Raw genomic sequence first — 16,523 nt, forward strand, 5'->3', positions numbered from 1 at the left:
CTGAAGATAGAAACTGTTGGTTTAACTCCTGAATCTTGTTCTCCTGGACTCCTTCCTTATGTTTAGCAACTAGAAATAATGCCCATACCCTTCAGGCTAAGTCCTACTTACAATGCCCAAAGTAAAAATGTACTGTGCTATCTATAAACCCCAAACCTGTGCTGTGCTTAGAGGCTAAGATGCTTATTTTCAGCCATGATTAGAGCTCAGTCATGATTCTCCTTTACCACTCACACAGGTTGACAGTGAGAATGAGTATAGTAGCTGAAGGGCCCCATGGTGTTCAACTCCTGGGCGTTTTGGCTGATCAGTGGGCAGGAAAGGAAAGACAGTCAGGAAAAGATAGACAGGGTCTGTTTTCCAGTCCCTAACATTAGCATGTAAATAGTTCTGGCTGGTGGCTCAACCCTAGCATGCCCACCACTGGGGATAGAGGCAATAAAGCCATATCCTAATGAGGTCATGGTGGTATCAGGGAGTCTTCTTTATATTTTCTTCTACTGCGGTGGTAGGGGGGGATTTGAGGTGAAGAAATTTACCTGGAGTTAGAACAGGTAGCAGGGACCGAGGGTTGCTAATGTCTTTCTCTATAGATGAATCATTATCTCCCCCTCAAAACACACATACATGTGCATACACAAACACACACTGCACTGTATCTACAAAGTTTCTACTATGCATCCAAGGCCAGGCCAGACCCATAGTCACTCCCAGAGCTTACAATCTAGAGCTTCAGAAGCCTCAAGGAAAACAGTAGATCATGTTTATTAAGTACCTATTATGTGCCAGGTACCAAACACTGAACAATCATGAGATAGTCATTATCTCCATTTTTTTTTAATAAATTTATTTATTTTAGTTGGGGGCTAATTACTTTATAATATTGTAGTGGTTTTTGCCATACATTGACATGAATCAGCCCTGGTTTTACATGTGTTCCCCATCCTGAACCCCCCTCCCACCTCCCTCCCCATCCCATCCCTCTGGGTCATCCCATTGCCCCAGCCCTGAGCATTTGTCTCATGCATCGAACCTGGAATGGTGTTCTGTTTCACTTATGATAATATACATGTTTCAATGCTATTCTCTCAGAATGTCCCACTCTCACCTTCTCCCTCAGAGTCCATAAGACTGTTCTATGCATCTGTGTCTCTTATTCTGTCTCGCATATAGGGTTATCGTTACCGTCTTTCAAATTCCATATATATGCATTAGTATACTGTACTGGTGTTTTTCTTTCTGGCTTACTTCACTCTGTATAATGGGCTCCAGTTTCATCCATCTCAATAGAACTGATTCAAATGTATTCTTTTTAATGGCTGAGTAATATTCCATTGTGTATATGTATCACAGCTTCCTTATCCATTCGTCTGCTGATGGACATCTAGGTTGCTTCCATGTCCTGGCTATTGTCTCCATTTTATAAATGAGGAAAATAAGGCTTAGAGAGCAATCTGTCTAAAACTGTAGAGTCTAGACTAGAATCCTAATTATATGACTCTAAAAACCTATACCCTTTTTCTCTTGTTTGCTATCTCCTAATGCCAAGGGTTCAAAGGAGCTTAGAAGCTCTAGGGTTCCCAAGTGACTAACTGCCTTGTCTCTCTTTTGGCCCAGATATCCCAGCTAGACAATGAACTTTGACTACCTCTGCATCTACATATAGCTCCTGGCTTTCCCACTAGGTTCAGTCAACAATCACTTTGGAGAGAAGCCATATTGCCAAGTCATTAACCATCATTGCTCACCAGGGTGTTCATGATGATTACCCTCCCCCTTCATAGCTTGAATCAGGTATCAAGAAACCTGAGTGGAAGTCTCACTTCTGTCTCCCACTTTCTGTGTGATGTTAAGGCAATATATTTCCTTCTCTGGACCTCAGTTTCCTCATCTATCCAGCTTCCCCATCTACTATGAGTGGTGTGGCTTAAATGACTTCTTTATGCTCTCAAGTTCTACCAATCTACTAACTAGGTTATTTGTAAATGACCAAGAAATATAGCCCCATTTCCCACATACCTCTTGACAACTTGGGTAACTAGGAACATGCTTAGAAAAAAATAAATGAGGGAAGGTGTAGTATATGAGGAAAGATCAAGACTTCCAGGATTTGATGGAAAGGTGAGTCTCTGAGTCTAAGTCAATAGGCATTACCATCAGGTTTTCGATAGAATACAAAGCAGTCATGTTGAAATGTGATAGTGGCTTTTTTTTATTGCAGAGGATAAAGGGAAAGGATGTGGATAGGAAAGTTTTTTTTTTTAAGCGCCTCTTACATCCTATATCTAAGATAGGGCCTAATCAATGGTTTTCCACAAGGCTGCAGAACATAGTGTGTACAGGTGCAATTGGTGTAAAGAAATAAGTTCCAAGAAACAATGCAGCCCCAGGATAGAAAAAGACCCACTGAAGATGTTGAAAATGGACCATTAGGACAGGATGCTAGGTCATGGCAGGGCAGACTAGGAACAGAACTAGTAGGGTAGCAACTGGCTTTTGCCTGTACCAATGGCCCAGGTGTAGAAACTCAAGAGACACCAGAATTAAAAGGAAGTGAGGCAGGCACAGACTACACAGTCAGTTCTCAGGTCCCAGGAGTGAGTTCCTTAGCCGCTATTTACACCATGTTGTCCGCTTCACTAGTGGTATGGTGAGGAGTATGATGAGAGGAGGATCTTGGGAGCTAAAATAATTCCAGGATCTAGAATATCTCTGAGGATAAAGTAATAGTTAAAGTGATATCAAAAGAAAGATATCAGGATCAGCAGGGTATTTTAATCTCTCTGAGCACTGCCTCTTCCCTATGAACACAAAGAAATCAGATGCATATAAATGTTCTACTTCCTTAGACTGTAGGCTTGGAGAGAGAGCAATGTCTCTTAGCCTCCATTGAAGTCCCAAAGTAAGGAAGTGAGTGTGTTGGGTGAAGGAAATATGGTCTGAAGTCAGAACTGAGACTGAGAAAGAACAAAGGGTAAAACAGATGACCCATGGACCCCAGGCTGTAAGGAAATCTCCAATTAAGGTCCACAGGGTGCTGGGATCATTTGATCAGGCAACTCTTGGCCCCATTTTCAAATCCTGAAATATGGAATGAGGCCAAGCTTAGCTTGCTTCAAGCTTTGCCTCCAGCTGAGAACTTACTTCAGAGGAAAGAGAAACCTCATTTTCTAGTGGGAAAGAGTATCTAGGTTACCAGTTCCGGGAAAACATCTGTGGCTCCAATGAGCAGGTTCTTTACCATTCCACTCTGAGAAGTGGCTGCATCTCTAAGAAAAAAATTATTTCTTTGCTCCCTTTGATTTCAGACAGCAAGCTCATCTGGCCTGAGCTAGTATTTCTCCAAGCTGCCACAGAAGACATTTTTAAGCCACAGAAGATAATGAATGCATATACCCAGGGGATGGGGGTGGTGGTGTGGGGTTGGAAATGTCAGAATACAAGGAGATGGATGGCTGTAAGTCATAATTTCTTTGAAGACTGAAGGTTTAATCTTAATCATTTGTGCAAAATTTACTGTTTACTCCTTAAATATCTATATTTTAACAATAAAATAGATATCTACAAGTACAACTGATGCTCCAAGATACTAAATCACATCTAGCCCACAGATCTGTGAACCTCTTGGAACCTGGCACATTCACCTAGAGGGGGCTAGGACTTCAGTTTGAAAAACACTGGCTGTGGATTCTATTCAGTCACATAATACTAACCCCCAAAACAGACTGGAACATTACAGGATCCAAGCAGCATAAACTAGAAAACTGGGGTCCAGTGAGGGAAAGAGACTTGCTTCTCAGAAAATTGTCACTAATTGCCAGGAGCATCATAAGTAAGAAAGAACTCCTGTTTGCCTCTTTTTTGCATGTGAAGGCTACTTATATCTGAGATCTGGAGAGGGCAGAGAAGATTAGGCCAATTCCAGAACCCAAAGTCCCCTCCCCATATACTCTATGCATCTATCTGAATAAATAAACTAGTGACATAATCAATCACTTCAGAAGCCAAGAGCAGGATTGGGAAGCAAGGCTTGAGCCTTAAGAGAAAAAGTGCATGAGAAATTATGTGCAAAACTGCACCAATGCCCAAATACCCGAGGCCATTATAGGCTTGGCAGCAGCTGCATCAATCACCTACCTGAAAGCAAATCAGTGCACAACTGGAAAGTTCCAGGAGGGGCTGTCACCATCTCTGCTTCTGTTACCCTACACTGACTGTGCCCAAGTGGCCACCTACTCTATAACACAGAGCACATTCATCTAGGGTTCTAAGTATAAGGACCAAACTTTGCTTTTAGAATGGAAACAGGCAAAGAAAGGGGAAGTCACGGAGGACACAGCTGACAAAAGGTACTGGGAAAATTGCAAATGCTATGTGCCTTGATTCAAACCACTATACTATGTCTTAGCTATCTGACCTTAAACAGGTCTTTTCCCCTCTCCAAGCCTCAGTTCCTCATCTATAAGATGGAAATACAACTATTACAATAACAGATATTAGGTATTTTATAAAATAAAAATGGAAAAAGGAGAAGGATTGCTGTCTTCATTGCAGAGTCTACAAATCCTAAGGACTTCACTGAGCCAGAAAAGCCTCTTGATTTTATGGCTCTATTATCTGAACTCCCAGGGGAAATTCCACCCACTTATTTAGCTCTTAATAAGAACAAGCAACATTAGAATGCCTGCTATGCACCAGGCACTTGACTTATTTGAGGATTAAATAAGACTACAAAATCTCTAAAATTGTGTGATTACTATTTTATTGAGAAAAGTAAAGTCCTAAGAGGCTAAACGAGTCATCCAAGGTCACACGGCTAAACAGCCAGACAGAATTTGAACCCAAGGCTGACTCTAAATCCCATGCTCTATATACCACCTCTATGTACAACCTGAGTCTCAAGGATGTTTTTTCATTCGACGTGAGAGGAGAGTTGCATGTATTTTTCTCTGTTTCCAAAGGTGAGTAACTCCAAGTTCCTTAAGGACAGAGATGGCGTCTGATAGGTCTAGAGATCCTTCTCAAGACACAGTAGACCTTCAGTCAATATTGAATCAGTCAGTGAATAGATGAATGAATGGATGGATGCTCTGAGATTTCACCTCTTTTCCACAGCTCAAAACCTTAAGTGGAGGGGACAGGTAGAGCTAGACTAGAGCTAGAGCTTAGAGACCATGGCTGAGGAGGAGACAAGTAGAGGGTTCTTAAAGTGGAACTTACGGCACCTAAGTAATCAAGAGCCCTTGGAAGAACCTCAGGTTTTAGAAGTGGGGCTAAGTGACAAAAATTGCTATAGAAAAATGTTCTCTCTCTTCTCCCTAGCTGTTCTCACTCCTCCACACTCAACAAGAGACAAAGGCAAGTGGGAAGAACTATGGGCCCCATTTCCCTTTCCCACCATGCCTTGGGCCTCTTCAAGCTATGACTTCCCATTGTTGCCTGTTATTTATCACTGGTGCCAAGGAGGGTGCTTCCTCTCCAGTCAGCTTCCTCTCTGGTCATCAGCCAGACAACTGCTGGATTCCAGGATGGCCCCAAAGCTTTTGTCAGTCTCTCCCACGGAGTCCAGCTTCTTCCTCCTAGGCCCCTGATCTCCCTGAAAGAAGGTCAAACATAATGGACTTCCTCCCTTATGCCTCATCAAGTTGGAGAGAGGGAAAAGATCAAACCCCCCAGTGGCCTATGAACATGCACAGGTCTGAGGATTCCCATCCAGACTTGCCTTGGCCCTGAGAGTGCCAGATGCTCAATTCTGTGTCAGAGTTCAAACCTTTTTGTCCTGTAGTTTTCACCTATGGGGTCCCAGCTCTGTTCCTTCTGACATCACAGAGCAGATTGCCCCTTCCTTCCAATGATAGCCCCTCAATGACCTCAAGACAGAGAATACATATCCTCTTGAGTCTTCTCTTAGCCAAACAGGTTCATTCACCCCAGAGTAGCACAGTAGGGAAAAGTATTGTTTTATTTACAGTCAGAGCTATAATTTAAACTCCATATCACAATTTACTAACTATATAACCTAGAGTGTTTTCTTTCACTTCTTATAGGCAGGGTCACTGCAAGGTTTAAAACACTGAGCCAAAGTTAGTCCATAGTTCAGTTCAGTTCAGTTCAGTCTCTCAGTCGTGTCCGACTCTTTGCGACCCCATGAATCGCAGCATGCCAGGCCTCCCTGTCCATCACCAACTCCTGGAGTTTACCCAAACTCATGTCCATCGAGTCAGTGATGCCATCCAACCATCTCATCCTCTGTCGTCCCCTAGTAGGTACCCACTAAATAATTTTTCTCAAAACACTGATCTTCTGGTTGGGAAATCATGAACTCTATGGTTTCCTCCCCTTCCTCTCTCCAACCATACGAAAGATTCAAGCTTCTCAAGAGCTTTTCTGGGGAAGCAGTAGCTTTCAGAACTAGCACACCAATCCAGCCAAGGATCCCTACTATATGGGCTTCCCTCAGAACCACATCCACAGTACGCAAGTCAAACAAGCACTAACAAAGAATTACCTGGCCTTTTGGCTTTTTTAAGTTAATAAACTTCTTTGTTCAAGGATTTTTCTGCCCTAGTCTCTAAATTATACCTTCCTCACCCTCCACAGTTACCCCATCCAATGCAAATGGACAAAGCCCCCAGTGTTGAAGGCAGGGGATGGTGTCATTTACTTGAGAGAGATTAGGCATAGAACCAGAGTTCTGGGAATGAGTCTGGGCAGAGGTCGAGGGAACCTCTGGTTCCCAGCTGGACTATAAAATTCACATTGGCTCATACTCTCCTCTCTATAGCTGCTGCCCAGAATGATATTGCTGTCTGAAGCAAAGGGCCCAACAGCTTACCTATGGTATGCACACCTTCTCCTTTTTGTCCCAGGGACAGTAAGAAGCCTATACAGGAAGAGTTGTCCCTGCTGTCAGGTAGCTTTGCCCTCCCCAACCCGTGGTATATGCCAACTGCAAATCATACTCAACTGAAGCATTTCCCTCCTTTTTACAGAAAGGGGTCATCTGAAATCCAAATAGTGGGGTTAGAAATGGGAAAGAACAAATATGGAGTACAGAAATAAGTGCCATAAATTTCTGAGAGATAACCAGATTTGAGGTATCAGTTAGACACTGTACAGATGGGAAAACTGGGGCCCAAAGAGGGGAAAGGTTTGTGTAAGGTATCAGGAGAGTTAGTGGTAGAGCCAGCCATAAGGCTGAAAATTTCTAACTTTCTATCTAGTGCCCTTTCTAGTTCACTAGGCTATCCATTTATAGGCTTTCCAACATAAAACCTGCATGCAAAGGGAGAAGGCAAAACCTTAGTGTAATCAAAATGCAATGTCATATTCAAGATTAGCATTGTAATAATTTGTGAACTATATGAACGCCAGCATATTAATTGTAGTAAATGTGTGTTTAAATGTTCCTCTAATTTGTCCTTTCTCAAATTAAATATCAATGACTACCTTTCAACATTTGATACAAAACAAACTCCACAGAAGAAGCAAGTTCCAGCTAAATCCAAAGTTACATACACTATGGATCTTCAAGCCAATCTCTCAACTCTAACTGATTAATGAGACAAGAAGTGTCATGGCGTTTGAGAGCTATCATTTATTACATCTCTACTATATGCCAGATGTTTCACATAACACTCAATTCTCTCAGTGCACTTCCTTATAGTCCTTCTCACCTATTTCTAATTTATCCTTTTGAATTTTATATATCCTTACAAGCCACTGGGTAGCCACTGGGTAGCAAGTGATATACAAATAATAGACCCTTTCATAATCTCACAAAAAGCCTGTGAGGTAGACATTAGATGCACTTTGGGGGTGCAGTGGGGGGGGATGAAACTACTAACCCAAAAAGGTTCAATAATTTTCCCAAGGCCTAGCTAAGAATATGAAGATTTTTGTTTCCTCATCTGTAAAATGGGGCCAGTACTAATCCCCACACTCATAGGGCCTTGTGATAGTCAACTGATATGGTATACAAAATGCCTGGCATAGTACCTGACATACAGTAAGCCCTAAATAAAATGTTAACTTCCATCTGTATTAGCCATAGACAGCAATTTTCCTACTCTACCACATAACATCAGGGACTCAGGAGACATGCCCAAACTGTCCCACATTTCTAGCCATACTCTCCTTCTTTTTACATAGAGATCTGAATGGAAAACAGCCTTGTACCATCCCCATCTCCATCCTCTCCCTTCACCAGTCAGAAGTATTCATAGTAATAGAATGATCGTATTTGAATATAATTTCTTTCCTCCTTTCCCTTCCCAAGTATGGGTAAGCTCTCAGACAGCAGAAGTACACAGAGAGCAAAGGAGAAAGGGAAGCAGGAGGGCATGGAAAATCCATTAAGGGGACATGTGGTCCCCACATCCAGGACGATGTCAGACTCTCACCTCACCAGAGGCTGGTGTGGAAATAGGATAATGGCCTGTCTGGAGGGATTCCAGTCTCTAGTAATGAGAGCCCCATTTTTACTCCTGGAAGTCTGGTCACAGAAGGCACATTCCTTTGGCCCCTGGAGAGTCTTTGCATGCTGACAGATTCTATGGCCCCCACCTGGCTGTTATATAGCACATCCTTTCTGACAATGGTGATTCACAACGAAGGGACATTCTTTGGATTGTAGATGGGGATGACTAGTTCAGTATTATCTCCATGTCAGGATTATAGGAGCTGAGGTATCCTCTTATTGCATTCCTCACCCACTGTGGTATCTTAAGTCCCAATATTCCTTGAGGGAAATGTACATAGAGCACACTACTACAGGGAGAATATGTTGGTTTCCTTCTACTGGGAATAAAAACCAAGTGACAGAGGCCATGTTGTACAGTGACAAGAACATGGGGTTCAAATCCCAGCCAGATACCATCTGAGTGCAATAAAATTATTTAATTTCTGAGCCTCATCATTAAAACAGAGAAGAGATCACTTATATCTTTCAGAGTTGAGAGAAGGGCTCTGCCTGCTGACATTTTTAAAGCATCTAGCACAGTCATACTCTGCTCGTTTCTCTTTTCTCCCATGTTTAGCCCCAAGGATAGGACTGATCGGGGCCATCCAAGATATAGGCTGCCAGAGTTAAAGTTTGCCTACTTCATTAAGGCTGAGGCCAGCCTTTGTTTTGACCTCTCCTGGAGGAGTGAGTAGGAGAATAGATTCCTCAAAAGTGGGCATTATAGTGGAAGCTATTGGAAGAAGTGGGAAGCTAAGAAGCAATAAGCCCCTCCCTTACCTGGTCAAACAGCTGCTTGCCAGTGGTGTTGGGCTGGATGGCAAACTCCAACTCAGCGTCCATGGTGGTCACACGCACATTGATCTAGGATGAGATCAAAGGAGATAAGTTAGTTGTTTGGCTCGATGCTCAACAGAGCCTGGGACAAGTCTCTGTCCAACTAGAGGAGAAGGAACTAAGGTGCAGGAACCTATGGAATTTAGATACTGGTGTGAAAGAAGGGAGACCACTGAAACAAACAGTAACCTAGGCCTCTGCTCCCAACCAGTTTACTGAAGACAACCCCCTCCCACAGCTACAAGGCAGTGCTTATCAAGGGGCAAACAAATGAATGCAAATAAACCTACTATCAAAAGGAAACAAATGTTGGCTACACTTCTTCCAGGAAGCCTCCTCCACCTACATCAGCTAGCTCGAAGCCCACAGCATTCTCTTCCCACCTCTGATCTATAGCCTGGACTATCCACAGCACTGGTCTTCATAGAGGCAAGTTAAGGGCAGGATAAAGAACACTGGACTCCAAGCCTAGCGCCACAACTGGCTTACTCTACAACCTTGAATAAATCTTATTCCCTTCCTGCACCTTAGTTCCCTTCACCTGTGCAAGGGCAGGAGTGTGGGAGATGGAGTTTGTCAATTATACTAGGCAATCTCCAACAGCCGTTTCAGTGCTGATGTCTATGGTTCTATATACTGAATTGCATTGTTAACACTTCCTGTATTTATGTCTCATTGGTCTACCTAGGCACAAGAGAAGAAAGGGTCCTCAACAGAGATAGATGTGAGCAGGACAGAGGTGCTACCAAAGCCAAGTAAGCAGAGGGAAAAGGGACAAGGACAGGGACAGGCCCAGATGGAAACACACAGCGTTTCATAGGTACTATAAAAAGTACCCTCTATCCTTAGGAATAGATCACCTAGCCAAAGTCAGTGATAGCTGATATTTCATCAGTAGAGGTAGGTTTCCTTGGCTGAAGACTTGGTAGCAGTGGTAATAGTATTAACAGCAACAATAAGCAGCAGCTTTCATGTATGAAGACTTACTACTCACTAGGCACTTTATATGTACTATCCCAATAATCATAATCACCCTGTGAAGCAGAGAGTATTATCTCCACATTGGGCATGAAGACTTAGATATTTGTCTAAAGTTACATTGCTAGTAAGTGGGGAAGACAGGGTTTGAATTCAGATCTAAGTCCAAGTCTCACAATTTAAGCCAACATGTCAAACCTCTCTTACATCAAAGTGTAAAATGTCTCCATTAAAAGAAACCAAAGATTAAGTTTTTTTATTTATTTATTTTTCTACTGAAGGATAATTGCTTTACAGAATTTTGTTGTTTTCTGTCAAACCTCAACATGAATCCATAGGTACACATATATCCCCTCCCTTTCAAACCTCCAAAGATTAAGTTTTTTAGTTGCTGGACATTTTGCTTAGATAACCTATATGATACAGCCACATGATGGCTTGTTACATGGTAAAATAAAATATTCATAATGACTATTTCATGCCCACATAAAACACCTCAGTAATATTAAGAAAGAGTAACCAACAAGATTTCATGAGCTCAATTTTGTAAAAAGTATTCAAAGAGAGGTTATTGGAACCATACCCAAGTGTCAGTCAGTCTTGGTTTTTGGGTAGTGATCTTATGAGTGCATTTTCCCTTCTTTAAATTAAAAATAAAACTAATCTACATTTCTAGGATGCTCACATATTACTTATTCTATTGGGGGGGATAAAAGTAGAATTGTCAAAGATACAAATCCCCATGGAGTAGCTAAAACATTAAGCCTTATCAGTCTTTAATACCTATGGGCCTTTCCTGAGCACAGGGGTCAGCTAGTGGGGAAGAGGGGGCCAGACAGCAATTTTGCCAGCTAAACAATTCTGATGAGGACCAAGCCTGGGGAATGATTTTGTAAATAAATCTCACCAGGGAGCCAAGGAGGAAATCTATTTCAGGATTGACAATGGGACAGGAAAGGCCATGAAGGCAGGAACAAGTAAGGCAAGTACCCCAGTGGGAGACAGCAGGCAAGATTAGCCACTTTGACTCAGTGTTACCTAGGCTCCTTGCCAATCCAGTGACCTCCATAGAATGGACCCTCATAAGGTAGGGAGAATGAGGCCCAATGGACTAGAATTTGGCTTCAATATCTAGCCTTAAATCACACTTGAGTTGAGTCAGGGGAGCCCTCAAAACACCAATGACTTGGCAGATAAGAAGTAGAAAAGGGACAACAGCCCTTTCAGTATATTGAGAAATTTCATTCTCACTTTGAGGCTTCTGTCTTAATTACTCAGTGGGTACTCACAAGATATTGGCTAAATGAACAGTACTAAGCAAGGAGATACAAGAGATAGATATAGCATAGTATACAGACTCAGAGGCGGGAACATTTAACATCTTGACTTTTTTGTGCCACGGACCTTTCTGAGTAGTATGGTGAGGTCTATGGATTGCCTTCTCAGAAATTTGTAGATGCATGAAATAAAGTAGATACAAAGAGACCAATTATATTGAAATAGTTATCAAAATTTAATATGTACTTCTTCATTATTATATTATACAATTACCTAACACTGGGTCTTATTAGTTATTACTACTGTAATTTCAGCTTTATCTTCAGCATAAATGATATTCTGAAAAATCTATAATAACTAAATTGTAATATAAAAGTATCTTAGATTTCCATTGGTGACAAAGTCACAGGTACTGCCTTTTTTTGGCCTAAATTCATAACTGAAAGAAGGGTTACATTTTAGTGAGAAGTCAGTAAAAACAAATATGTAAATTTTCCTCCATCCATCTTCATAGATCCTTCCCACTTCAAATCATACCCATGGATTTCATGGAGGCCCAAGGACTCTAGGTTAAGGAGCTTTCTATAAATTTATTTCAGTTTTCCCAATATTAATGGAATACTATGTTTACGGAACTATGGTTGCAGTAGAGCTGTAGAACCAGTCCCTGACCCCAAGGTACTTACTGAATAACAAGAAAATTATAACATACAAGGGAAACCCTGAGAAGTACCACACCAGAACAGAAGAAACTTTTTTTGTGGAAATACAGAACCACAGTTCAAAGTGGTATTTGCAGGGTCTCTAAGGATAAGGATTTTGAAAAAGGGAGAATGTGGGAGTTGGGGGGAAGAACACCCAAATGTCCCAGGTAAAGAAAGAGACAATGCAATGGCCCAAAAGGAGACAGAGATGCAAGGATGCAGAGCTCCTCCAGGGTAAATGAGGCCTGCAAGGTGAAGAGTGGGCACAGAGGCCAGGAAGATAGGTGGAAAGGAGTCATACCAATCTACCATCTTCAGGGGCTGGCCCATAACTCCAAATATTTAACTGAAATATTTGTTTATAAATGTTTCTTAAATAAATCAACTGGTAGAAAAGAACTCAGTCTGGATTAGGAATAAGTATGTCAGAGAGGCCAGAACTGTTCATGCTTCCTGTATCATATATAGAGCATTGCCCCAGAATAAGAAAGAGCTCTCCTTCCATCTGAAGCTGTCCAGCTGAAACTAAACTGGAACCTACGTCTCCAGAATTCCTGCTCAGGGTTTCTGTCATTCCACTGTGGCTGCATCTCAAGGGAAAGCAGCCTGTGGTTCCCTGAACTTCACTGTAGAGACAAATAATCTTAGGCTTAAAAAATTAGGAAGAAAAGCAAACACAACACAAAGGGACTTCTATTCTTGCCACCACTCAACTCAGAATAAAATGTGAGCCTTGAAGACAGGATCATGGGTCTGTGTTCTCCTGATTTTTGGTGTGTTGGCGGTAGGGGTAGCAAGAGTAATAGCATGACCAGGGCTGAAGGTGATAGGTATAGGGCAGGAGTGGTGATCAAAGAATATATCTAATTTTCCTTAACAGTAATCTAGGACCCAAATGTGTACAAGGAGCTGCAGGCCCAGATCCACTGCCACACAGGATGCTCACCCAAGTGGGCACCCACTGCCTTCCTTTTGGCCTGGCCTCTTCAATATCAATGAAGAGACGAGGGTAGTCTAGTTGGAAAGGCAAGAACCTGAAAATAAAGCCTCCAAAGTCAGCAGAAAGTTCCCAGGTGGCCCCACAGCTTAGTGGGAAAGGAGGCGCTGGCCTGGGTGAGATAGCATTTCAAGATGTGGTCCCCAGCAAAGAACTAAGGCCCTGTCTAAGCCTGTCCTTGAAAACTGTGTCTCTGGAAAACATTTAGGGTTTAAGGAACAAAAAGAGTCTGGATGTGGTGGGGGGGGGTGTCACTCATATACACTAGCCCACCCACCCCTAGCCCAAGAACAATAAATCCACTGTTATTTATTGAAAAACGGAATACAGACAATTCCCAAGCAAGCTCTTCATTGGTCTATAGCCCATCTCAGTAGTCTGTCATTCAAAGCCCTCAACAAACTGGATCTCTCCTGTGTCCCCAGTTGGCTAGCCTAAAAAAGAAAATAACTATGCCAGATCCTATCTCTGCCTTGACAGCAACAGCTGGGGAACTTTGCCCTCTAGACCTGGCCAACTTCAAATAAGGGACCCTCTCATTTCCTAGGGCCAAGAGTACGCCGATGAGCAGTAGCTGGGCCACAGAGAGGAGATCGGAGCAGTTTCCTCTCATTTGCCCCATGTTACTGAACTACAATATGGCTCTTTACTGGAGAGGAATTTGGTGGATGGCTTCCCAGGTGGCCCAGTGGTAAAGAATCCGCCTGCCAATGCAGGAGATGCAACAGATGTGGGTTCAGTTCCTGGGTCGGGAAGATCCCCTGAAGGAGGAAATGGCAACCCACTCCAATATTCTTGCCTGTAAAATTCCATGGACAATGGAGCCTGGGGGGCTACAGTCACAACTAGTCAAGACACAACTGAGCACGCACACACGCAGAGGACAAAGCAGAGACAGAGTCAAATAATCACAACTGATTTGTCTGAACCATGGACCTATATGTCAGAAGGATCTGGTATTACCAGCCTCACATCATGAATAAGGAAACTGATGAGCAAAGAGGCAGGTAACAGAAAGATGGAAATGAACAAACTGTGTTAACAACAATGTGCCAAGCCCCTTCACTCACAGTCTCGCTTAACATCGTTGAAACCACATTTACTCAGCCAGCAAGTGGTGAAGACAGGCCTTCTGGACATTCCAGAGCACCATCCTTGACTCCACTTACCTCTCTGGTCATGCTGACTTCACTGCTGACTTCAGACAATGCCTTGGCAACTATTTTGGCTAAGGCCCAAACACTCTGGTATAAGGGAACCTGGGCACATCTGGGAAGCATTACTTGGGAAGGCCCCCTCGCCAGGGCAGAGCTTGTGAGTCAGCCCAATTGGGTCTGAGCTCAATGACCTCACCTCTCACCTGCCACCTCCCCATTCTTCAAAGGCCCAAGTCCTCTGGGTTTTCAGTGGCACTGCTGCTATGGAGAAGGCAAAGGTAAGTGCATAAGGGTAGCCAGAGGTAGGATGAGCCCTACTAGGACAACCCCAGAACTTCAGTCTCTTCCACAGACAGAGGGCAGTCACTACATTGTCACTCAAACTGCCTTTCTCCATTATTTAGGCTCTAGCATCCACCATTTCCTGCTGCCAGAACTAGAGCCAGAGCAGGGCAGGGCCTGGTCTGTCTTGGCTCTTGAGATGACAGCACTGACTCAAGCAGCTGTTTTCCATAAGGGGTAAAACAAGGGTTGCTTTGAATCTCTAGCCTAGGAGGCATTCTCCCCCTCTCCCTTCCCCTCCTCCTTCTCCACTGACTCACTCACTTCCCAGCAACTCAGCCTCTTCCCGTGGACTTGGAAGTGGGACTTGGTACAGTTATCTGTTCTGACTTCTTCTTGCCCATTTCCAAACCCTTACTTAACACAAACAACAATACCTGCCTAGGGTTAACCCTTCCTATGCCATGCTTTTCCCCAGTAGGTTCTAGAAAGGAGACCACCTGGACCCCATGCACACCCATAACTTTAATGGGTCAGCAGTAATTCTTTAGTCACTCCAACTGCTGCAAAGGGCATGGGAGACAATGGTCCTCTTTAACTTGCTTTGACCCAGTCACCTTCGCTAAGAATCACTTCAACTGGGAGACAAGGGCATATTGGAGCCTGGGTGTTACTTGCCCAGTTATACTTGGGGGAGTAACCTCAAACAAAACTAACCTCTATTAACAATGAGAACATAATTACATTGTCACTATGTGAGGAGAGCTCAGGACAGAGACCAAAGCTAAAAAGGAGAGAAACAATCAAAAACCTTAGCAAGCTAGAGCTTGCCCATTAATCCAGCCTTAATCGCACAGCCTTTTGCTTAACCTGAGACTGAGGTAGAATCCCCCTCTGCCTCTCAACACATTAAGGTCAGGAAGGAAACTGGCTCCTCACCATTTATACCTAACTCCAGGACTTATTTTCAAAATCAGTTCAGCCAAACCACACCCCAGGAGAAATATCACCCATTCCCCTACCCCCTACCCTAACTCATCTCTCCTCCTAGGCACAGGGTTCTACCCCATAAGCACCTTAGCATGGCCATTCCTCTTTAAATTTCCTCAAGATTTCAATCTACTCATCCTAGAACCTCATCTGGCTCCTTCAGAATAAACCCTTCTAAATTTCTCATCCCTATTCTCCAAGAGAATGAATAATCCAGAATCCCGAACTATCAGACCTGAGATCACTTGATTCAAATTCTACAATATACAGCTGGGGAAACTGAGGTCTAAGGAATGGGAAGCATTGGCCTAGGGTCACACAGCTGCTGGACAGTGTGAAAGCGAGGACTAAAAGCCTTGCTCTTGATCCACTGGCCATAATAAACAATAGAAACACCCTAGCACTTAGAAAACAGTAGACAAATCAGGATGTTGAGCTGAAAAGACTATGTGGAGAAGGCAGAACCAGCTTGCTTCCATTAAAAATTCTAAGTGGACGCTGAATGGAAGTCTAGTTTATGACAGAGGGCAAGCCTAACTTTCAGGCTCTGATACATTCACCATCACTCATTCTAGGGAGACTAAACCTTTTATAACCACAAGGAAGGAAACTAAAAGGTCCCTTGTTTTAGGACAGCTTCTTTTTAAAACTTAAATAGCAACTAATTGGGAAGGTCTCTGACAGCAGGTACAGCCAAGACCCAAGCTGGAGGTGGGGACAGAGCAGGGAGGTACAGAAGGTGAAGACTACGCAACAGGGAAAGAGGCAGGGAATTTGAGGAATGGATTTATATCCATGTAGCCAAGAACAACAGATTCTTCAATTCTCATAAAACTTTG

The 16,523-nt window shown here is 43.0% G+C and overlaps 1 protein-coding gene across 2 annotated transcripts in view; it reads right to left on the minus strand.

Moving 5' to 3' along the window:
- Nucleotides 1-16,523, minus strand: part of MSN (moesin) — a 70,400-nt gene that overhangs the window by 15,210 nt on the left and 38,667 nt on the right. For both annotated transcript variants that reach the window (XM_081565544.1, XM_081565543.1), the window contains exon 2: nt 9,242-9,325. In XM_081565544.1, coding sequence (XP_081421670.1) covers nt 9,242-9,325 — 84 coding nt within the window. The remainder of the gene's footprint in view (nt 1-9,241; nt 9,326-16,523) is intronic.

Source organism: Giraffa tippelskirchi, chromosome X (assembly GCF_054371585.1).
Source record: "Giraffa tippelskirchi isolate mGirTip1 chromosome X, T2T-mGirTip1v1.2.pri, whole genome shotgun sequence".
Lineage (NCBI taxonomy): Eukaryota > Metazoa > Chordata > Mammalia > Artiodactyla > Giraffidae > Giraffa > Giraffa tippelskirchi.